This window comes from Brachypodium distachyon, chromosome 3 (assembly GCF_000005505.3).
Source record: "Brachypodium distachyon strain Bd21 chromosome 3, Brachypodium_distachyon_v3.0, whole genome shotgun sequence".
NCBI classification, from domain to species: domain Eukaryota; kingdom Viridiplantae; phylum Streptophyta; class Magnoliopsida; order Poales; family Poaceae; genus Brachypodium; species Brachypodium distachyon.
Window position 1 is genome coordinate 52,324,286 of NC_016133.3, and position 24,086 is coordinate 52,348,371.

General features: G+C 43.8%; 2 protein-coding genes across 3 annotated transcripts; both read right to left on the reverse strand.

Annotated features, from left to right (window-relative positions):
• Positions 1-745: 745 nt before the first annotated feature.
• LOC100842859 (E3 ubiquitin-protein ligase At1g63170) lies at positions 746-5,372 on the reverse strand. 2 transcript variants are annotated; one of them, XM_010237511.3, is made up of 6 exons: positions 4,760-5,372; positions 3,632-3,751; positions 3,400-3,532; positions 2,244-2,408; positions 1,022-1,237; positions 746-906 (listed from the first exon to the last, which is right to left on the reverse strand). In XM_010237511.3, exons 1-5 carry the CDS (start codon positions 5,287-5,289, stop codon positions 1,061-1,063), a joined length of 1,125 nt encoding a protein of 374 aa, XP_010235813.1. In that variant the 5' UTR covers positions 5,290-5,372; the 3' UTR covers positions 746-906; positions 1,022-1,060. The 2 variants fall into 2 exon arrangements, with proteins under 2 accessions (XP_010235813.1, XP_003570089.1); XM_003570041.4 differs by having other exon boundaries at positions 767-1,237; positions 4,760-5,371.
• Positions 5,373-9,898: 4,526 nt separating this feature from the next.
• LOC100841844 (homeobox-leucine zipper protein ROC5) lies at positions 9,899-16,430 on the reverse strand. Its single transcript, XM_003570037.4, has 9 exons — positions 15,878-16,430; positions 15,584-15,795; positions 15,371-15,488; positions 14,557-15,267; positions 14,358-14,459; positions 14,035-14,262; positions 12,293-12,470; positions 11,627-12,000; positions 9,899-10,717 (listed from the first exon to the last, which is right to left on the reverse strand). Exons 1-9 carry the CDS (start codon positions 15,974-15,976, stop codon positions 10,364-10,366), a joined length of 2,376 nt encoding a protein of 791 aa, XP_003570085.1. The 5' UTR covers positions 15,977-16,430; the 3' UTR covers positions 9,899-10,363.
• Positions 16,431-24,086: the final 7,656 nt, after the last annotated feature.

The window sequence follows — 24,086 nt, forward strand, 5'->3', positions numbered from 1 at the left end:
AGCACAACTTCCATATGTAGCCGCAAAGGCAAACGCACACTCTTGCACATGAAAATATCTTTTACGGATAAGGTCTGGACTGAAAGCTACAGACGGCACGTCGCATACAATGATCGATAAGTCAGTTTTGTCCTTTTTTTTAGCAGCTAAGGCAGCTTTTTTTATGAGTTTCACGTCATTTATTGTCTTATCTTACAATTACGGTTAGATAAATAAAATTAAATAAATAAATATTAAGAAAAGATGAAATCTAGTACGATGAGGAATTTGTCTTTTTTTGACTTATCCTTGTTGTGAAGTGATCATCTCTTAATTAAGAGAATGCTTGTGCCTTTCTTAATTTCTCTCTCTTCCATTTCAGATTTTATTCTATGTAATATCGCTAAGAAAAGGATCACCTCTACGCGCCCTTACAAGCTCGCAATACATGCGCCGTCCATCGAATTTCTACCGGCATCTCCCGGCACGGCCCGATTGCACGAAAACAGAAACCGTGCAGTTCTCAAAATATCCAGCTCTCCATAGGTCATAGCCCGGCAACAGCCATAATTCGAGGATTTGCAGTCACACTATTCTCGAGCCCACCTGGCACTTGTTATAAGCTGTTGTCATCGAGAACTTTACTTCAGTTCAGTCAAAAAAGAACTTGACTTCAGTGGGAATTGTTGCAGGATGCTAAAATGCGTCTCAATGCCACGCAACTGCACATCTCCACATCAAATGGATTTACTAAGAAATATATCAATAACCGACAGACTTAAACCACTGGTTAATGAATATAGTTATTTTCCTCACACAAAAAATGAACAGATCCGATAAGTCAACCGAACAATTCTAAAACACAACTACACGGTCACAAAGCAAGTGGGCAAACTTGAGTCTTTGCATAGTTCCACTATCGGGCATCTACAAGACGAACAGTTTTAACACATACACATCACAATTTGAGTACTTCAATATATATTTACAACTATAGACATATATAGATACAAAAACGTACCAATGTCGCGAAATAACTTACCATGGTAGCAAAGAGAACTGAATATTGATGAATACAGATTTATACTTCTTCACTACCACTGCTGCTGCTGTTTTTTCGGACATTTAGTTTACACAGAGGACAGGTCGCGTTGATATGAAGCCACTTATCGATGCAGGCACAGTGGAAATGGTGACCACAAGGTAGTTCACGCAGGTCTACACCATCATCATACGCTGAAAGGCAAATGCAGCACTCCTGCGTCGACCAAGTGGGTAACTAATTATTCCGAAATAAAGGTATTAAATGAGCTGATACAGCAACAAATTCAACGAACGGTTGAGCACTTGCTGAGATAGGACCAAAATGTGCAAGTAGTCGATATAAATACTAAACATGTTTGGTCAAAATGTACGTGTTGAGTAATAGTAAGCCTGCACTCATCAGTTCATGTTATCAAATTTAGACTGATCTTTTTTTTTTTAAAGACTGATATTATTTTTATGGAGAAAAGTCCAATCTAGTGTATCTCTATATCCTAATAACTGTGTGCAAAGTATTCACAGGCAGAAACATTTTTGCCTTTTCTAATTCAAAGTTATGTCTCAGTTGAGTTAGTAACCACACAGTTATTTTCTTTCATACAAGTAAATAATATCGAGATTTGGTGATATTTGGTGTTTTGCAGCTAAGCTGGCTGCAACTACGAAACTCTCTGATATACAAAACAGAGAAGCTGCCGAGTTTCATACAAGTAAATAATATCAAGATCTGGAATAATCAATATTGCATAAATTAGTCTAAAGTAGTTTCCAAAAAATGTTGACATTCCCGATGTAAGCAGGCAATGGCTTCACAATAAATTTCTACATCACAAAGAGAAAGACTAGAGAATTTACAGGCAGTGGCAGAAACCTTTTTGCCTTTTCTAATTCAAATATGTGTTTGAGTTGAGTTCGTAACCAAGTGGTTATTTTCTTTCCAGTATAATCAGATGATTTTCGGAACCTTACAACAGGGCAACATTTCATGGTTCCGCAGCTAAGCTGGACCATGAAACTCTGATATACCAAACAGAGATAGATGCTAAGTTTCATACGAGAAGTATATCATCCTTAAAAAAAATGTATACCAAGATTGGGAAATCAACATTGATGAATAAATCAGTTTAATAAACTAGTTTCAAAAAAAGTGTTGATATAAGCAGGCAATGGCTTCAGAAATAAATTTCTACATTACAAAGAGAAAAACTAGAAAAATTTACCGCATCTTCAGCTGCAAGTACTTTCTCAATAGGTTGGTTGGTGCCACATTCTATCATTATGCCCCCAGAAGAACCAGTCAAGCTGACAGAATTCTTTTCAGTCTCGTCCATCGTCCGAAATTTGTATCTCGGAATTTGACGAATGTCATCTTCAGATGCTCCTTCCTAATATCCGCCAGATTGTAAAAAGAATTTTCTTCATCGACTCAAATGAAAATATGATGCTTTATTCTATGTGTACACATACTAAAAAAATAATACACACCCAGAAATATTAAGAAAAGCTAGGAAACCAAATATTGGTTTGCAATTTAACACATCAATATAAGCCCAGATTTTTTTTTGGGGGGAAGTACCAATATGTCAGCCAGACTCAGCGGAGGCAGGTTGACACCTGCACTTCCGCTTCTCATTGTATTTAACCATCAGAAGTGCGCAACAGTTTGACCATAAGTCAGTAACAACAGAAATAAATTGATGAATTAATTTGACAATCTTCATATGACATGGACCAACACAACAACAGAAAGCAGTCAAATACAATTTGACAAAAAACTGTCTTTGAACTGGCTGAGTAATGCATAACTGGTCAGCTAAATCCAAGCATAAATTTACGTTCACCTTTTTTATCTGACTACTTGGCATAATTGAAATGCTGGACCACAATTTCCTTTCATATTTGGCCACCAACAATTAACAAAGCTTTACGAGTTGAGCTTTCCAACAATTTCTAGATTATGTGGTGACAGGTATTGAGTCTTATGAAAATTAACAGCACAAGAATACACAAGAGCAGTTCTAGACCAACAGGATATAATACACAAGAGCAGATCTAGTGAAACTAGCTTACATATACACCAGATACATTACCACATAATACACATTTAAATACTTCCTCCTTTTCACAAAGGTTGGCGTATTTGATTTCGTTAAGACAAGCTTTTGACCAAGAATTACACTATAAATATGTAACTTATATGATAGGAAAGCATGATTATTAGCAAGAACTTTTAAAGACGAATCTATAGATATAAATTTCATGAATGATAAAACACATATTAATAGAGTTATGATTGGTCAAAGCCTTGTCTTAACGAAACCAAATACGCCAACCTTTGTGAAACGGAGGTAGTAATACACATATGAGAAACCATACCTGATCTGATACTGCATATAAAATTGCTATGATACAAGGGAGGCAGCAACAAACAGCAATACCAATGATGCAAGCCAAAGCAACACAGAAGACGACAAAGAAAACATCAAATGCCAGAAAGACGATGCAAAGCCTGCAGAGGAAGTTGTAAGGAAATATGTTCATCATGACAAATAAATAAAATGATTACCCAAACTAAAAGTTCCAACCATTCTTAACAAATTATATGTACCAGTAGAGTTGAGGTGCATCGCGGGTAAGAACTTCTCCACCAGCAGATACCCAGTAAAATCCAATTATCCACCATATAAAGGAAAACATTGTATTACCAGACTCCAGGTGTTTTGCAATACTGCAACAGTACAGATCCCAAACAAAAATTACACAGTAAGGAAAAAAGACATGGTGGGAAATTAACATAATGAAAACTTGAAAGTATACACAGGTTTCTTAATATTTAAGGGCAGCAACAAGCCAACAATTGTGAAACAAATCAGCACCCAGCGCTACACTAAGCTGACACTTTTGTAGTAGCCCTAATATTTTGAAAAAAAAAGGATTGCACAGGCAAAATAAATTATAAGGCATTGTAATAAAATCTGGATACACTTCATATGATATAACCACAAATGCATTTTAGCAACGAAAAAAAGAGGTTTAAATAAAGGCTGGTGCTTCTATGACCAGAGATGCAGAATAGACCGACTACATATGTATTTCACATAAAACTGGTCTGGTTGCAAACTTGCATCATAGTGCAAAAGCATGTTTTCTGTGTCTGTCCAGGCCAGAGATATGTCTAAATTTGTTCAAGGGTTGAGATGGTGTGGGCAACTTATAATAACAATAGTATTCAGTATTTACAAGAAAACGCATGTGTTTAAATTCTGAATTAAAGCCATACCTAGATAAACTGGGTGGATATTGACTCAGGTAAAGAAGATTTCCCAAATTGATGGCAACACAATAAACAATTGGAGTCATATAATCTAATCTAATAAGCTTCAAAGACAAGCTACTTGCTCAAATTCACTAATTAGTATGCCCATTCTAATATTTACTCCAGATAACTTGAAACCTACTCAGCTTGTAATAATTGTGAGACGACTTCAGATAATCAGTTTCAGGCAAATAATTGGAAGCCAGACAGTTCATTATACCCACACACAGAATAATTCAAGCAAGGAACATTAGCACACAGGATATTCATGAACTCCTGTGCCAATTTACAGGGAACAAAGGAACATATGGTATCAGTATACTTACTCTGACTAAGACACTAAAATTGCGCAAAATTAAAGGATAAGAATGGTATTCACAAAAAAAAAAACTCGAGAGTCTCAACAATCCTTTATATTACCGCACATAGTTGCCAATGCGACCATGGGGAATGCTCACGCCGGCATCTTCGTCGGTGGACGAGGACGATCCATCAGTACCTCTCTCCTCGTCGGCCGCCATAGAGGGCCCGCCACGCTGGCGGTGGCGAAAACGATACTCGATGGCGACGCAGACGATGTGCAGGACGCACTGAACGGCATACCCGGCGATCCAAATACGGAGCGGCACAGACGGGTTCTCGTCGCTGCTGAACACGAGCACGACGGCTGAGACGAGGATGAAGGCGAGGTTCCAGAGGAGGTCGAGCGCCACCACCGGGCGGGAGTAGGCCCAGTCGGCCTGCCGCTCCTCCAGCTGCTCCGCGGCGGTCTCCCGCACAAGCAGGGATGGCTCTCGCATCGCCCGCCGACCGCCCTGCCGCAGCAGCCGCGCGGTCCCACGGAGGGATGGACGGCGCAGCACGCCGCGACGCCGCGTCCCGCCACCGAGTAGCGGCGCCGAGTCAAGGAGGGCGTCGCCGCGGGAGCTGGGGGATCGTGGAGTTGCCATCGCAGAAACCCTGGCGAGATCGGGAGAAGGTTGTGCTTCTTTCTGACGACCTTCTCCCCCCGGCCCGAAATGAAAGAGGGGTTTTCCCTGCTAGGGGCTACAAGCAAGTAATTTCTTCTCAATTTCTCTCGCGGAGTTTTGGATTTTCTTTAAACTTATTAAATGCTCCTAATCATAAAAACACCGTGCAAGGTGGCGAATAAGCCCTACTATTATAAAATAATGCATATTTGTGTCATACACCATGTGAGTCACAGAAGTTTTATCCGTACTATATCAATTACAAGATGCATTCACCACAGGTTTGACACTGTCATATATTTCCTCCCAATAAATAGCCCTTCCAATTTTGTATTATGTGTGCTGTTTCTCCATGTTCTTCTTTTAGGCATAGCCACGAAGCTATGGAAGTAATTAGAGTTGAGGTGAAACCTTGCGTAGAAGAGCTTGTCAAAAGATGTCAGTGTAGTCGAAAACCGTGAACCCACATAGTCAGGGGCTGTTTGGTTCGTTACCTGAGGACTATGCCTGAGAAAATGAGCTGCCTGAGACTAGCCTGAGAAGTTGATGATTTTTACTTGTACAGGCATGCCTGAGACATAGCTGTTTGGTTGGTGCTGCTGACCTCACAAATGCTAATACATTTTTAGTAGAAAAAACTGCTGCATCATGTGTTGTGTCAGAGTTATCCTTGTGTTGGCATAGGTGGGTTCTAGCGAAAGCTTTGATCAGCCGGAGTCAGGCCTCCAATTTCGGTGGCCTGAGCCAGGCTAACTGCGCTGTCAGGTCCTTCAGGCGAGGCAAGCAGCTGGAGCTTCAGGCTTCAACCAAACAACACTCAGGCAACTCATAGGGACCCATCAGGCCAGACGTGCTTATCTCAGGGTGGCAACCAAACAGCCCCTCAATCCATGAGGTTCTTGGAATTGGAAATGATGGAAAGCCATGTGAATGGGGAGAAAAAATGGCAAGAGGGATCACATAGTTAGAAAAATGGACTTTACGAGGATTTTTTGCAAAATATCCCCTCTGTGACAATGGTCAACTGGCCATACATGTAGGCGTGTAGGTCAGACTTAATGTCCATATGCCCCCCCCCCCTCCACTGATAGAACTTGAATATGCATTTTTCATGTTATTATGACTAACTTCGCATGACCTCAATACTTTAGTGATATTTATTCTTTTCTTGAGCATCGATCTAGCTTTGTGATTGTGAAAAAATAAATAGATAAAAAGTGTTGAGTCGAACATAAACAATGAGATCTCATAATGCTCTTCCGAAGTCAACATATCTAGATCCACCATTTGCATCGCATCTGGATGTTTCTACATATTCAGTGATGAAATTGTATAATAGCATGCTTACACAAGCAGGGCCATTGGCAACCCAATGAGAGCCCACATCAGAATGTGGAAACCTAAGATCATTGGGCGCAACATGGCCAAGGACACACTTCTTGCAAGACAAACTATGAAACCACTGCTCAGCAGACCGCAGGTGAATGGACGAGAAAGAATACCAGAAACACAAAAAGATGAGCCGAGAGAACCACTGAATTCATGGAGTATGCCACGACATCTACAACGAAACAACGGATCACATGACCCATTCTTGCAGACGAAAACACACAAATATAACAAATAAGGTAGATTGATGGTCAGAGGTGAGGAAAACCACTCTATGATTCCTATAAATTGATGACTAGGATTTCTCAATGCCAGATTGATCGTCAGAGGTGAGGAAACCACTCTATGAATCCTATAAACTAGGATTTCTCAAGGCTTGCAGATGTGTGGGATCATATCCTTCTGCAAAGTATGGATAGTGATTGCAAAATTGCAATGGACTTTGAAATGGGGTTCTTCCGGTGAGGCAATAACATGCGCTGTTTTGTAAGACTGAAGCATAGTGTTAGTGAACGGCGGCCCAAAACAAAGATAACAAAGCTGGATAAGAAATTATTATGCCCCATGTCGCACCAGCGGCCCACGGGGTCCCCCTAATGCCGGACGCTTGGGTCGCGGCGACAAAGCTCCCGCAAGGAAAACTTCCCCGAAGGGGCGAACCCAGGAAGCCTCCCACCCTCGAGACAATAGTCAATGGGATTACAAGAAGACACTCACTGGCAAGACCATTATATTAGAAATTGAGAGCCCTGGCACCATTGACAGCGTCAAGGCCAAGATCCAGGATAAGAAGGATAACCACCGCAATAGCTACCTGAGAAGTCTCGTCCCAGCAAGGTAACAGCTCGCTGCCCCCGCAACCGGCCAGGCAACGGTACTGGGGTGCTTCCCGGCTACCGAAGCTTGGGCTTGCAGGTGGGGTCAGAGGAACAGTGAAGACAGCAGAGGCAGTGCATTTAATGCACCGACATGAGTCACATCGGCAGGTCTAGTCTTGCTCAGCAAGGCTACAACGGCTATCCTACGGTTCATTTTATTTACCACGTACGGTGGCCTGGGTGTTGCATGAAACCCAACGAGGATCAGGAGTAGAGTAGAACTTGTGGCGTTGACACGCGTGTGGTTAACGTGTCGCGTTGCATGCATCGGCACCTGTGGTATCCCCTTGACTATAAAAGGAGAACCAATGGCACCGGTCAAAGGGTTTGAGTACAGTAGAGTTCAGTTCAGCATTCATCCAAGTAGATCAGCCCTTAGAGGGACAAGTAGCAAAGCCTGGGAACCCCCGGCAACCTACATACACTCAAACTCGTGAATACAACTCAAAGCAGGACATAGGGTGTTACACCTCCGGGTGGCCCGAACCTGGATAAATCCTCGTGTCCACACTTCGTGTCATTGGTCACGCCGGCGATCGCCGGAACGATCCCCTTCGCTCTCCACCGAACCAAAAGGAGGGTGTCCAACATCCCCGGTGCCGGAGTTTCAGGCTCCGACACCCCACCACCACCCTAAAAAAGTAATCAATAGTGTGAACGGATGAAATCAAAATTCTGCTTTGGAAACCAAATCAACATGAAAATTCATGAGAAAACTTGATGATACATGTGAAATATGAGTAATATAATAGTAACTTCACGGTCTAGATTTTTTATTCAGATGTATTACAAGAAAGAAAGCAATTAAGTGAAGACACAATTCCTTGGAAACAAGATATTCAGATCTCAAAGCACATTGTGTGGTGGGGATAGCGCAAGCTTGTACTCGTACAAGCGGTTTTGATTTTCCCATTTGTAATAGCAGTATTTACCAGATCTTTCATCATTTATTATTATTAACGCATGGAATAAATTTAGACTTAGTATTAGACATTTGTAAAATAAATAAAAGCAATTCTTGGGGCATTTTTCATTCTAGAGTACATGCTTAAACAAAAGGTTATTGCATCGAGTTACCACGGCAGATGAATAGATGATTGGTATGTTTTGCAAAAGATGTGGACTTTGCGTTGTTAATCAATACAGTTAGGTTGTTTCCTCAAAGAGAAAGATGCACACTCGAGTTGCTATAGGACGTAAATACCTCTTTTTTTCTCAAATACATAGGACGTAATAGTACTCGGCAAATCAATGGAAAATTGTACTCCCTCCGTACCAAAATAAATGGCGTGGATTTTTATAAAAATTTATACAAATCCAAGTCACTTATTTTGGGATGGTGGAAGTATAATAAGTCGTTTAATGTTTCCATTGTTTCATATTAGTGTGCATCTGAACCACCATCCATTCCAATTTTTGGTTAGGCGAAATAATCTGAACAGGTCAAAGCGTCCGCTGTGCCGGTCCATATACCATATCGAGCTTAAACCATGGCATATTACTTGACTTTCTCAAGTGCTAAGTTAGCTTCGTATTTGTTCTGTAGTTCTATTGGCATACTGTAAGGAGTTTTCGGCAACAGAAGCTGGCAAATGGTAAGGTTCTTTTTCAGCAGCTTGTGGCATTGCATATTTGCTTTTCATCGATGTAACGGCAAAGCTCTGTACTGCCCTGTGACTGTCTGTTTCCCGGAGAACTCGGACTTGGTTCCGTAAATCATGAGTACGTCGAGACATGTTGTGGCGGCATCGTGAGTGAACACTACAGCGGCCGCCGCGTTGTTCACGGGTCGCCTCACGAGGGCCTGTCTGCTTGTCGACAAGAAGGGAAGGAGTGCCGAGAGATTTCGGGTGTGTGCGGTCCAGTACGGGCAGGGTCGGAAAACAGGGGAAATACGAACAGTGCATCTAGCCAAGCTGCTTGGCATCTATCGGATTTTCCTTCTAAACTGAGGGTAAAAACTGCTGCTTTTTCTTTGGGTCGATGAGATGACAAAGGCTTTTCCGGCTGCACGCACAAACTGTCAAACTGAGTGGTGGCATGACCCATCGCTTTCGTCATAACACCTCGCGACCCCACACAGCGGACAGCAAAGAGCAATGATCCTATGCGCCCGTAGCTATGTGTTGTACAGGAGTAAATCCAGAATATTTCTTTGCACCGCTCCTCACTTCGTGAGTTCGTGGTCCATCCGCTTACTTTCTTTTTAAGATCACTATTTATGATCATAATTGTAAGTAGGTAGTCCAAGTGATTTAAAGCTACTACACCAAACAGCACAGTGCAGTGCAGCATGATTCAATCAGAACATTGACCAACTATTAATTGCAAAATAAATTTCAGTTGGTCCATAGCAATGCCACCGTCACAGAGACATTATTGGAAGATAGCTTTCAAAGATTCATATTTGATCCTAGACTTCCTGCTCCCAGAAGCTGTGAACGGCACTACTCAACCCAGCGTTTCTCAGCCCACTCGCATACCAGCTTATCCTTACAACAGAAAGAGGCAATATAAAAGTGACGACTAACAAGCCAAAAAGTACACATAGACTCCAAAACGATGGGGCTAAAGTATTTCCTTCAAGAAATATCTAAAATGCATGGTACCTGGGAATACAGCGGACGGAAGAGGCCGAGTCAATACCCGAACCACCACCATTGCTCTGTGCTAAGGACCTGTCAAGGAAGATCCTTATCACCTAGCAAAGGATACTTTTTTCCATTGTGCGGTTCGTTCTTGACTCAGACTCAGCGCCGCCGGTCATCCCTAAGACAAAATCCATTCTAACAGTCAGGCGTCGTGCACAGCAGCGCCGTCTTGATCTTCTTAATGGTGCAGGAGATAAGATTGTTCACAGTCTCAACCGATTCCACGGTGAGTTTGGCTGTGGGCTGGCTGTTCACAAGAATCTGGAATGCTACGGTCAGCAATGAGCCACCAGTCTTCTGCTCGATGCTAGGACCATCAGGCAGAATGGCGAATCCAGATGGCAGCAGCGCAACGCAGGTGGAGTCTCTACCTTCCATGACAAGCTGCATTGCCGGGATATCCACAGGAGCGTATACAACAATCGAGCCCGACGCATCAGTGCACGTTTCCTGAAGGATCAGCATGCTGCTCTGGTTTGCACTCATGGCCTGTAACATATAAATGATGAGAATCACAGCATATCAGGTATTTGTAGATTTGCAGTGGCATTTTTGGAAATACGAGAATTTTAGTGGCATTTTTGGAATACGCAAGAATTGCAGTTGTATATATCAAATTAACACTATCAAATAATGCACCTCAAAATGCCCAGGACAAAAAGTAATTTATTTTTTGAGCCCCCTGTGATGGAGAAGCACCAATAGTTCATATCAGACAATCAAACAATTCGGAATTAATTTAACATTGACACGTTATTTGCCTGCGCTAGTGTTTGGAGGATCGGCAAAACAGTGGGCTTGTTTTTTCTAAAACTGTATTTTGTTATTACGGAGTCCACTGAAACAAGGACGACACGAGCTGCACACGGGATCCGGACCAGCTTGGGGTCTGGATGGTCACACTTCGTACGCACTACACAGCAATGAAAGTTGTCAACCTGACAGCTTTTCAAGCAGATCTGGGTCTGCATCCCAAATTTGGGGTCCCCAGCCTGTACCTTCCTGCAGACCTTGTGTAAAGTGTGGTGCTAGTCATTCTAGACTTTCTAGTCGGCTTTAGCTTTTGGTCCATGATTACGACCTTTTTTCATCTACCCGAGACTATCAACAGTAGTTGATAGAAAGTTGCCAGACTTTTGTTTGTGATCTTCTCCTTGTCATTGTCAGTTCACAATATAATACTGATTACTGGATATGGTGTTGAAGTATTATTCTATGTGGAGAAGGTTATGTCAAGTGTAGAACCCAATTTTTGGGTGATGCACAGGCCATACCCAATTTTTGGGAAAGCATGAGGAACACACAACGACATTGTTGTACGTTCAATTTCACTCTCGTCATAGTGATGTGCCTTAGCCAAAGAAGCAACAGAACAGAAGCAGGTTAGCAAATACTTACACTGGCTCTTAGGAGGGATACTGAGTTTCCATTCTGATGCCCCTTGGCGATTCGAGTCATCTCCTGCATGGGTCCTCCATTGCTGAGGATATCCCACTCTGCACGCAGCTGTTCATCACGCAGGAAGTCGAACAACTTCTCAGGAGCCACGGGCACCCATACTGATGTGGCGGCGCTCAGCACCACCCCAGGTGGCTCCCCAGGCTCACTCACACTCTTTCGTGCCATGACTCGCACATCCTCACCAATGCTACCTGTTGCACCGTCCAGCTTGCTCCATTCACGAGCAGATGAGGCGCTCACGCCCGCACAGAAATTATCCGTCATCCGGCGTGCAAGCTTCAGCATGCTTCGCTTACCCTCTAGTGATATAGCTGGCACCAAATGAAACACATTGTTAATATTATTTTTTAAAATTATTCATGTATTAAAATAGAAGTTAGAACCTAATCTGATCCAAAAAACAGTTTACTTATAACAGAATAGCAATGTTACAGGATACTCGCAACATCCCTAGGTAGTCTTATTTCTAACATAATAAAAATGCTTGGAAAAATGTGTTCTCAACTACGAAAATGCAGCTGGTGCGTGTTATTTGAAATAGAAACAGTAAACTTTACAGGGTGCACTGGAAAATGGCGAAAAAAGGTCAAGAAATTTCTGTACCCATTGGTTCACTTGCGGCTACTGTAGGAGGTGACATGAGTATGGCCAAGCATTCACACTGGCGCTGCAGCGTGGCAAGCCACCGGCTGGCACCAAAGGCGAGACCAGATCGGAGAAGTGGTCGGTAGAACTGGTGTACAGATGCCTCATCGTATTCCGTATGCTCAACCCATGTGACCTACAGGGTAAATGCATCCGTTAGACATAAATGCACGCCCACATGCAATTGTCTTGAGGTGTAATACACCAACTGCGCTCTGAGCACATACAGCACAACTGTGGGTACACAGTGCAGAGATAACATTTTCTTTACCTTCTGAACCTATACTTCTGATGGGGTAAAATCGTGAAAATCACACATGGGATGATTGCCTGTTAACCAGTCCCGAGATGTGAAACTACTGGTGTGTAATAGTTGAATACTATGTACCAGGCTTACCATTTTATTATTACTGTCTAGCGAGACTTGGAAATGATCCATAAGAGATCTAGTAACATGGAAGGGATCCAAAATAGGGAATGGAAACAACTTCAGTAAATAAATGATAGAAAAATTTGCATCTTGAGCAAGATAAGATCATATCTCTAGTTTGATACTTCTGCACATGGATTTGCCAACAAATTTTGACATCACTCTGATGCTACAATTTTGCTATGTTGCCATCTGATTTGGAAAGTCCCAAATGATACAAACAAGATTCCTCAATAAGATCTTACAATGAGTGACCAGTCCATAAAACTTATGTGTAGATCATAGAAAGCATGTTATTAGTGTTAGTAAAGTGTTAAAAGAATGGCAGAATAAAAAAAAATCCAAAGCTCTTCGACTAGGAATCGTTGCTCCTGAAGTTCTCCAAATTCACAGAACTATTCGCTTCAACGAACTGCAAAATAAATTACGTGCAAGAGTTCTCTCACTGTACTCGCAAGAAAGGGGTCATTCCTCACTTCTCACCTTCAGTTTTAAAACAATGATATGTCCTTCGTCAGTGGAAGATTGAGAACGTCTTAAGATCTGTGCAAATCCCAAGTACGCAAAGAAGGTTTTCTTTACTCAAGAAAATGAGCAAGTGGCCCAGATTTTAACATGACAGGAACACATTGATAAAAACGCGGACAATAAGTTACCCAAGGTGCTGCACCCAAAGGGTAGAAGCATCTAATACCCTAGAAAAGGTGATCATGTGACAAATAAACATATATAAACATGCTTGGGTAATGGTGTTGGATCCATGGAAATGTTTCATTATTCCCAGATAACTTGTTTAACCCATCTCCTCGTTGACCAATTGATAAGTTTATGTGGGTAGTGGGTTCACGACCCTAACTAATCAATTAGGCCTTGACTTGTGAACACTATGTTGCATGGGCATCACCAAATCACATCATAAACTAATCAACAAGATTAAACAAAACGCTCTCGAAAACAACGCTGATGTCCCCAAGTTCTGAGAGAAGGCACAGTGGTAGTGCGGAAGTAGTGGAATTAACAATGTAACAAACATGGTTACTTCTAATGCTTCGGGGTAAACTTTGACCAGTTACTTTGATGTAAGAGTCCCAGTTCCAAACTACAGCGATAGCTCCATTAGCTTTGAATATGCCAACATTTCTTTGCGCTAATGTGGCAGATAGCCCTAATTTGTAGTCCCAGATATTATTTATTATAGAAGGGCAGGCCTAAGAGAATCTGAGTGAGCTATTTGAAACATAAAGTTTGTAACAATGTAACTGGATATTACCTTGCAGAAGCCACTGGGAGTGTCTTGCATGACACAGCCAGAAGGTAACCTCCTGCACTTCAAATTTGCAGCTGTGGATGTTGTGGCAGAATTTTGATCTCTCATCAATCCATCAATAGATACATCCACTACTGCCCAGGCACCTTCAGCCAGCTGCTTGCAAAACCTGAGAAATATAACCTCCCTGATGGGGACCAAAGGTGAGAGCACCTGTAGTTCAGCCTTCATCTGTTGCAAGAAACACAAGCGAAGTTAACAACTCAGAGGTCACATGTTATACACTCCATGCATGTGATGAACATTGGGGACAATTAGGCACTAACCAGCAGCAACGAGCCATTTCTGCTTCCGGCAATGCCGGTAGAAACCTCCTCAAGGATTGTGGCCTTGGCAATCATACATGAGAACATGTCAGACCACCGTCTCTGTGAAATGAATGGAGCAATAGCAAAATCAGCATAATGAAACTCTTCAATAAATAGGATCAAACTTATAAAGAGAAAAGGTGGTATGGGTTCGAACCTCGTCCATAAGGGTCTCTACAAGTGCAACGCTGTTGTCGATGATGACCAGGCCGGACTCCCTAGAGGCCTCAGAAACAAACCCAGCAGGCTTCATGCCAATACCTGGCAGGAAGGAGTGATACTCCTCAAAGTTGAGTGTCTCCTTGTTGGGAGAACCAGGCAAGCCAGTAACCCACAAAGGATCGTCCACCTGTGCCATCTTTATAAGTTCATCCATTGCGCTGATTGCGAGCTCCAAAAACATAGACCTGTCGATGTCCGTGATTGATGCTATAGCAGATCCAGTTGCCCGTGCGGGTGTAATCACCGTGCCCATCGAGCTTGAGGCACCGCCAGCAAACTCACTCATAGTACCGTGCAGCGTAGGCTGCATAGACCCTATACCACCCATTCCCCCGACCGCAAGCTCCAATGACGAGTTTGGCAAGTGCATTGACAGGTGTGGCTGCAGCTGGAGTGGTGACATGAGGGATACAGGTTTGCCGAGGAACTTGGTGGCAAGGGCACAGACTCGGTTGAGTTCATCCTTGAGCCGTGCATTCTCAATGCGTAGGTGCTGCTCCTCTAGGGACACCTCCCCAAGCATCGCAGGGCTTCCACAGCCACCGCACATTGGGCTGCGCATGGCCTCCCTGATCGTCATGTTCTCAGCGCGCAGCTTGTCATTCTCCTGCTTCAGCAGGGCGTTCTCGTGCCGCTCCAGTTGCGTCTTGGCACGGAGAGAAACCGTGTCAGTAATTTGCACAAAGCCACCTATATGTACGGGCTGGAAAACTAAATGAAAATGGTACGATTCGTCGCAAGCAATTTACCTTCATCTGGGTGCGACGGTTCTGGAACCAGAACTTGACCTGCCGTGCATCTAGGGAAAGCCTCCTGCTGAGCTCGGCGCGCTGCTTCTCGTCTGGGTGGGGGCACTCCTTGAACAGCCTACACAACGCGGACGAATCCATGCATGAGAGGACAAGAGAAAAAAGGCGGAGAGAGAGAAGGATGCGGGCACGGGCTATGAGCAGGGCTTTTACGCTTCTAGCTCTTGGATCTGCTGCGGCGTGTGGCGGTGGTAGCGCTTCTTCCGCTTGCGGGGGTTGCTGGGCTCGGCGTCGTCGTCGTCGTCTCCGACGCCGGAGATGGCGTCCAGGTGGTCGCTCCCCGACCGGCTGTCATTCTGGGCCTCCGCGTCCCCCGCCATCGCGCCGTCCGCGAACATCCGCCCGCCGATGCCGCCGGCGTTGTCCTGTTAACACGGGACGAAGAGAACTCGTTCAAGGGCCACGGCAAGCAAAAGCACCCGGCCGCAACAATCGTCGAACACATACCAGCGCGAGGGAGAGCGCAGGCGAGGACGAGAAGCCGCCGGGGTACGGAAATTGCATGCCGCCGCCGCCGCCGCCGTCGAAGAGGCCCCCAAAGCTCATGCCTCCTTCGCCCTCCCGCAGAAGCAAACCGCGGTGTACACTCGAGCGTGTGCTCCTCCCCTTTCCACCGTCTCTATCCTTTATCCCAAAAAGGACCTACGCCTGGATCTGCACGAGCCTTTCCGCACACCTCACAAGCCGAATCGCGGCTGGCGTCTCTGGAAGGAAGGAGGAGAGGGCGCCTCGTCTCGGCCACCCTCTTTCTATAACTACACAACGAAGATTAGGCTCCTCAAAACCCTAATTCTCCCCGGCGACCGGAGGAATAAATTAAGGAGGCGAGGGCGAGGCGAGGGAAGAGCATGAGCTGATTAAAGAAAGGCTTATGCACGGGTGGGGAGATGGGAACGGACGGGAGGGTCAAAATGGCAAGACGACGAGAGCGCTGCGAGGAGTCCCCGGGTGTGGACGCACGGAAAAGGGTGGGGGAGAAACGCGAGGCGCTGACGCTGATGCAGCTAGCGCAGTCAAACGGGCGGTGCGGTGCCTGTTTTTTTGTTGGCTTCCGGCGCCCTTTGCTTTACTTTTGGTGCATGGAGCGGCGGAGGAGCCTCCGGGCCGTTTCGTCTGCTCCTCCACGGCGTCATGCTCCGGGCCGACCGGCGCAGCGGCTTGTTTGCTTCCCGTGCGGGCATGAACCCGTTTCGCTTGGGCTCATTTGTGTTGCGTCAATTTCTCCCTTGAAAAATGGGTTGCTTGGACTTTTTGCAAAACACAATACTAATTATTTGACCTTAAATTATTGCATTAAACTCGTTTTTAATAATCTTAATAAACTTGAAAGTGGTTATCCTCTTAACCCTATCTAAATCAGTTTCGAACCGACACGCGACCGATGCTTGACATCAATTATACGGCAGTACATATGTGTAAGCAACTTAAGTAAAAAGAACTTGGGAAAATCAATCAAAACAAAAACTATAAATATTAGAAAGAAAAAATAATGATTTTAGGGAAACAAAAAATCGTCTGCGACGAGTAAAAAAATATACTTTAAATTTTTCAAAAGCAATTAGTTTTGGAGTTTAGAGTTGAAAATGGACGTATGCAAGAATTTGAGATTCAAAGTGGTATGTTTTTCCTTTCTCTTAACATGAGATGTGATTTTGAGCAATAGCAAGTTCTCAATATTTGCCACGTCTTTGTTGTTTATTTTTTACGGCTCTATTATGTGAACTTATTGATCTGTGACCTTATTGAGCTATGGTGGTGTTTGACTCTCTACAGTGGTTTACGTACAAGAAAATATGAAAACGGAAGGTATTTCTAGAAACCTCTCTAATAATAATACCTTTCGTTGCCTCTTGCCTTATTTGTTCTAGTGAACCACTCGATGTGTCTATCAAGATGATGGTGATGTTGGAGATATGCCCTAGAGACAATCATGTGATGATGTTATTTCCTATGTATTCACGAGTTATTGTTATTGTCCTTGAACATCATCACTGATATGTATCAATAAATGCGTGATTTGTTTGTGAGACTATATATTCTATGATGTTGTTCTAATGGTCCTTGGTCATTGAGGTTATGCGGACACATAACCTAGACTAGCAATGTGAATCAGTATGATAACTATGTTTCACAAGTCATAGGGCAAGGTGTTGCCGACTGATAGCATGGACTCGACAATGAGATTGTTGAGTCGGACAGACCCGCACTGAGACACAACGAGATGATTGTCATTTGTTAGTCTCAAGTACGATGTATATGCCAGTCCTAGACCTGAGGTCATCGCATGAGCTTGGGATGTGAATCGGCCTACTTAGGGGTTGCCAAACGCTACTCCCTAACTGGGTGGTTATAAAGGTAGCTTTCGGGTTTGCTGAGAAGCATGCTGCGAGTCATAGTTGATCAAGATAGGATTTGCCCCTCCTGTTCGGAGAGATATCTCTGGGCCCTCTCGAGTGATCAGATTCGGAAAGCATGGCCATGCGACTTGGGTTAAGTGTTAACCCGTTCGGGAATCTGTATCACAAGAACGAGAAGAGAGTCAAGCTATCCACAAGGATGACAAGCACTCGCCTTGAGCTCGACACACATATCGTGAGGCAAAAGGAATGTTGCATATGACACATTGTATGGTTCGTCAATATACCTTATGGTTCCTCGGGAGTTGGCACGTGCTGCTAGGCGCCACTACCAACTATCGACTTGAGTCGGTGCCAGTGGACGAGTAAGGTGTTACTCGGACCCGCAGTCCGAGCTCGTAGTCGTGTCCGTCTGACCGTGAACCTGTAGGGTCGCACGCTTAAGGGGATGTGACCGAATTGGATAGGATCCAACTCGTATCGGGTTTAGACTCCTAACGGGCCTCAAGTGTTGAAGCCCACCAAGGAGGTCTATATAAGTGGAGGAGACGTACCCGGTTAGGGTTACACCAATCCAGACGCGAGTTAGACTCGGCCGTCACACCTCCACGCCCAAAGCCTTGCAATCGGATCTAGCAGTCCGCCGCACGGAGTTCCTCCCTGTACGTGTGGATACCTCGGAGGCGCTGCACCTGCGGCGCTTGGACGAACTGTTCGTGGGATCGGCGAGGAGGAGCAGGCTGTTTGACTACTCGGCATCGACGCGCTACATCGACTCTACTTCTGCTACAGGTCTGTGCATCTAGTGGTAATCTCGTGATCCATTATCTACAGCATTGATCCGGGCGGAAGCGGTAGAAATTTTTATTTTGTGCTAGCGTAGCATACCGCGTTCCCCAACAGGTGACATCCCCCACACGGTTACTGCGCTAAGGCTTGCTCTTTGTCCTTGTCATGAAGACGCTTTCGTTGCTCCTCCCTTATCCACACGACCGCGTGACCGCGTGCCGTGCAAACTACTGCATGCACCTTTTTCTCTACGAGGAAAACCTAATTGTTTGAGCATCACTAAAAAAACATGAACTCCGCCTCCTTGGACTTGTGAAAGTGAAACAATTGTTCGTGTCTAGTCATCATGGAGTGCCAATATTATTTTTCAGAAATTTACATCCAATGAGCGTACTTGAGACACCGAGTGACAAATTCCCTTGGGGGAAAGCAAGATACACGATCATTCCTACCGAGTGACAAATTCCCTTGGAGGCAACAGATTCATTAGAACTTCAAAAACTTAATTCAACACCACGTGGAGGGGCCAGGAAGAGACTGAACGACATGCGATGAAATGAAGGAGATATGAGGAATTGTTTTGCAGGCGCTCGAGGATGGGAGATGAAGAGAGTGAGGAAGGCTACGACACCGTCTCACTAGTTGTTGCTAGGGTTGACCTAATTTCTTTTTAGCATCAAAATGTATGCGGCGGCGGCGCAGGCATCTTCACGATCCCATGAAAGGTGAACGAGAGGTGAGGAAGGAGGAAAGTTGTAGACATGGGGACCAATGTCAGTGGTTGAGTTGTCAGTGAGGCAGAGGTGGGATGTGTGATTTCGATCTTACAGGTGGAAGTTTGTTGGCAAATTCATTGTGTCTAGATTATCCATCCTTCCCTTACAATGCTACTCCCTCTATCAGCGAAAGAGTGTATGTTTGAGATTTTCCAAAAAATAAATAAGCATTGAGATAGAAAATGCATTGTGAATGTGCCAACCACTATCTCTTTCCTCTTTAATTTTCCCACCTCCAATGAGTTAAGTGCGTGATGAAATGTCATTGATTTTCGTGTAGTGAGAGAGAAGCATTTTTTCTTAGTCTATAGTGCTTTGGAAATAGGGAAATACACTATTTTGTTGGAGAAATTTGAAACCCAAACGTACAATATTTATGGACAGAGGGAGTACAACACGGTCACATATTTTATATGGATCTAGTAATTTTCGTTACTAGTTCATCACGTTGTATTAAAAAAGACGGGTACGTGAACAATGGAGAGGATGAGGCTGGAGGCTGGACTTAAAAGCGAGTGATCTGAAGCGGGTGGTCGAGGCGTGAGCGTTGGGATTGTCGCTCCAGTGCACGATGCGGCGAAGTGGGCTTGGGATCACCTGACGATAGCAGAAGTACCAAGCGGATAATTCAACTGTCTAGTAGGTGAAGGGGAATCATCCTAAATGTCCATTTCTACTTGGGACAACATCCTACACCAAGTCCGCCTCACAACCAGCTTGGCATATTAAATAGTCTCCTCTCTCGGGCAACATTCATCTTTGGAGAGCTTTCAATTTCTCTTGTTGTTGGTTTAGTGTTCATTTATTGCTCCGTTAGTGTCGAGCGAAGACTAGGTCATGCGAAGGTGCACTTGCCAATCGCGATTCATGCCCGTAACAAAATTTGAACTTTGCGAACAAGCCTATGAATTCCATTTTTTTATTCCATATATAATAGCGTGCTATCATGTGCAAACCCGTCTTTATGTTTCGTGGATATTTACAAGACTAACGATTGAATGTGTTGATTAGTATGCCGTAATTTAAATTTAGATTGCTAGTTGGTCCTTGAGTAATTTATGTGACAGTAAATCTCAAACCATGAGCCAACCACTCGGTCATTTGTAGTAAGCCTAGGTTGGTTGCACGTAATATCAAATTTGTGCACGGAATTAAAGTCCATGTGGCGATTAGATATGGAGCCAGAGCTAGGGAAAATGAGATTTCTTGTGATTAATTCTCTAACATATGTAATTTTTTTGAGAACTTTTGAACATTTTAAAATGGAGTTTGCAAAGTTTATACTATAAAAATGGTTTTCACCGGATACGACGCCAACATAAATAGGGTTATATTTTAGGTGAAAGGGGGCAATGAATGTCAACACGTCACTTGTCAATTTCACCATAGTTATTTTTGGTGTCAATCCCTGTGTGGCTTTGATGTTATGATCCGTAGTTTGTATCATGGTATTAGACTCTTTTTCATTTAATGGTTCTTATGGCGGGATGCTACAAGATCAAAGCATATGGTTTCATGGGCAATTTAATTTATCTTTTTATGGCTCCTGTTAACATGTACGTATTTCAATATATTTGTGTGCTCCTGTATTTTATATGGTACAACCTGTGTGGGTCGTGCTGCACGTGCAAGCTTATATCTCTACACCACGACACTTATTTAAAGTAGCTCATTGTGGAAAACAGTCATAAAAAAACTCGAAAGACATGTTTATATATATGGAGCACTCTTTAAGACGTGTGTGCACACTTACTACTAGCAAGTAAAATTGCTACCATCTTCGTCCGGAAATAAATGATTTTTATAAAATCAAAGTCAATTATTTCCGGACGGAGCGAGTAATTGGTTTATGTATTTGTCAGTAAATGCCAAATAAGTGACACAGAGGACCTAAAATATCCACATCAGCAGATTCAGGCTCTTGCTGGTTGTCGCAACAAAGTGAATCTCAGCCATGGTATAACATGACATATCTAACAATCGCCTTGATGTTTTCTCCTGCTACTTTTCTAACAGGTTGTTGATAAGGGGTGAAATGAAGTTTATCGGCAATCATTGGATACTCCTCGCGGACTTTTCTTTTACCTTATTATCGAATGAGAGATGGCACGCCTCAGGTAGCTCCACCCTGCATAGAAAAACAATTCACAAGCTGATCCGTCACAGTCCATAATACCTTCCTTTGTTAGCAATTGAGATGTAGTACTGGTTTAACCGGAACTGCTCAAGGAACGGAATGCTGATTTTCTGTACCATAATGCAAGTGACATCTATCTCCGTCAATGTGTACAGAGATGCAGGTTCGCATCACAAGTCCGATGGCGAGGGAAGAAACGCGCTTCGGTACGAAACAGACATGTGGTTCGTCAGGCATGGGCCTGGACTGTGGACCAATTGCAAACCTCCAAGCCATTAATGAGCTAGATGGATCACCGGAAAGGGAAGCCTAGCTGCAGATGCCAATGTTCTACGAAACAAAACTGCAAATGCATGCCACTGGACGAGCCGAGTCGCGTAATCGAAGTCCGTATGTCGTCACTTGTGAAAAAAAAACCCCGGTGCTGTTCGTCTCCATAGCATCAGTCCACCATGCGAGAGGATGCAGTGTCAGTTGTTCGGAGATTGCGTTGAAGACTTGAAGCGAGAACGCCCGTTGAAGCAAACAAAATTCCACATGATTCTTATGGCAAAAGACAATGCTTGGCGGGATCTCGGGTGCGTGTCTAGACGATGACACGAATTGTATGCGTGCGGCGTACCCAACTTATAATTAGCATTCTGGGGCGGGCCATGCATAATGGCGATTGTCATTTAGCTTCGTACTAGCATTCTCGGGTGGGCCGCGCAGCATGGCGCTCATGGTGCAAGTCCCAGCTTGGTACGTAGCTTGGCTGCAATCGGTAGGTGGTCAACTAATAACATGGATGTGATACAGGCGGGGATCTTTTGGCTGGCGACAGCTTTGTTAGTGAAACCTTCTTTTCAAGCAGGCCAACAAAGCCGTATTAAATTAACCAACCTTATAAGGAATATATATATATAAAAAGGAAATTATACATCGCCGGTGGCACGCTGTGAGTGAAGCTCCATGTATTTTCTGAATCACCCATCAAAAAATATGAGAAACCATAAACATTGAACGCACCTGGGGCGGTGATCGATGATTTTCTAAAAGTACACAGTTTGTCCCCGTTAAAAAAAAATCGTCGAATCGCAAAATTTTCACCAGCACGTGACGTAAGGATCTCAAAGCCATGAAAGATCTTGCAACAAAAGCATCATGACACATCTAAAAAAACGCACTAAATCCGTATGAACATATCCGTGAGAACACAAACATAAAATCCGTAAGATCGGATGCATCAAACCTGCGGTGAGTAGAACACTCTTTTCCCGCTGTACCGCCAGCAGAGGAACAACCAGAGTACCTTTCTCGATGGCATCGCACCCTCCATGATAGCATCGTCGATGAAGACCACACGATTCAAATTAGTAAACACTCATGCATGGAGGAGACCCAAGGTTCCCATGCTCACAGCGCGAGACGAGGCGAACTGATAAATTCCGGTGAAGACAATGAGATGAGATCTAACCCAAAACCCCGGATTTTTTTTTTGAGAAACCCAAAACCCTAGATGGTGGCAGTTGTCTTTTTTTGTTTGTTTGAGAAACATGGTGGCAGTTGTCTTTTCTTTTTTTGAGGGGACGGTGGCAGTTGTCTTTTCTTTTTTTTAGAAACATTTGGCCTTATTGATTCGATAAACAAAATACAAGTAATCGAAGTTGAAACGAAAACCAACAACAAAAAACCCTAATGAAAATAAAAGTTACATCAAGATTCTTTGAAGTAAATAACTCTTGATCCGTCATCCGTATATTGAAAACTCTCCATGTCTCCGTGATGAAATTGCAGAAGACCAAAACTGCACAAGCTGGACTAATCTTATAGGTTTTGAAAAGCCACATGAGTCGCTCACCGCAACCGATGAGAACTTAATATCGTTGAACGCACTCTGGCCTGGGACACCAATGGGCGGTGGCAGTTGTCCGGAAGGAGTTTTTGGGCGGTACGCCAATGGGCCACTTAGGGCCTTTTTAGCGTGAGTTCATTGCCAACGCTTCAAAGCTTTTAGACACCATTGCAATGGGCATAAAGGATTTGCCAACCCATGGTTGCCAAAAATTTGACAAGATTTGCGAAGAATGATACGAAGAAGTTGGCAAGATTTTTTGACAATCAATTTTTTGGCTACCAACCAAACAAACACCAAAATAACATTGGTTATCAATTTTTTGGTAGGACAAGTTTTGTCGTGAAACAAACAGCCCCAAAAGCTTCAGATTAAAGGCCGACGCCAGAAGCTCAAGTCTTGCACGGGCATAAAAGGGTAAAAGCCCAAGTCTTGTATGGACATAAAAGGGTAAAAGCCCAAGTCGAGAGGAAATAACCACGGGCCCACGAGCACGTCGAAGCCGAATCGACGCGTCCCCAAGGTCGGCGGCCGCCGCCTCGTCGTGTTGCAACTTGCAAACCGCCGGGAGCATGGAGACGCCGTGAACTGAAGTCTCGGAGCCGGTAAGATACCTACAGCCTCACAAAAAATTTAGCACGTTCGATCTGCGGTTTCGTCTTTTTGTTAGCGGTAGCACTTGATGATGCTAGATTTGCGAGAGATACGTGGAATTTTTGTGTGAACTTGTTTCCGCGAAATTGCCTTTCTTCCCTTCCTTATC

What these genes read in the sequence shown, in the direction of transcription:
- LOC100842859 (XM_010237511.3), bottom strand. Translation starts at nt 5,289, where the DNA reads ATGGCAACTCCACGATCCCCCAGCTCCCGCGGCGACGCCCTCCTTGAC. An exon ending in CGCATTGGCAACTATGTGCG is followed by an intron (nt 3,752 to 4,759) that starts GTAATATAAAGG and finishes GTACTGTTGCAG; the next exon opens with TATTGCAAAACACCTGGAGT. An exon ending in TACTTGCAGCTGAAGATGCG is followed by an intron (nt 1,238 to 2,243) that starts GTAAATTTTTCT and finishes TGGTCGACGCAG; the next exon opens with GAGTGCTGCATTTGCCTTTC.
- LOC100841844 (XM_003570037.4), bottom strand. Translation starts at nt 15,976, where the DNA reads ATGAGCTTTGGGGGCCTCTTCGACGGCGGCGGCGGCGGCGGCATGCAA. An exon ending in GAAATGGCTCGTTGCTGCTG is followed by an intron (nt 14,263 to 14,357) that starts GTTAGTGCCTAA and finishes TTCTTGCAACAG; the next exon opens with ATGAAGGCTGAACTACAGGT. An exon ending in CTCCCAGTGGCTTCTGCAAG is followed by an intron (nt 12,471 to 14,034) that starts GTAATATCCAGT and finishes TTTACCCTGTAG; the next exon opens with GTCACATGGGTTGAGCATAC.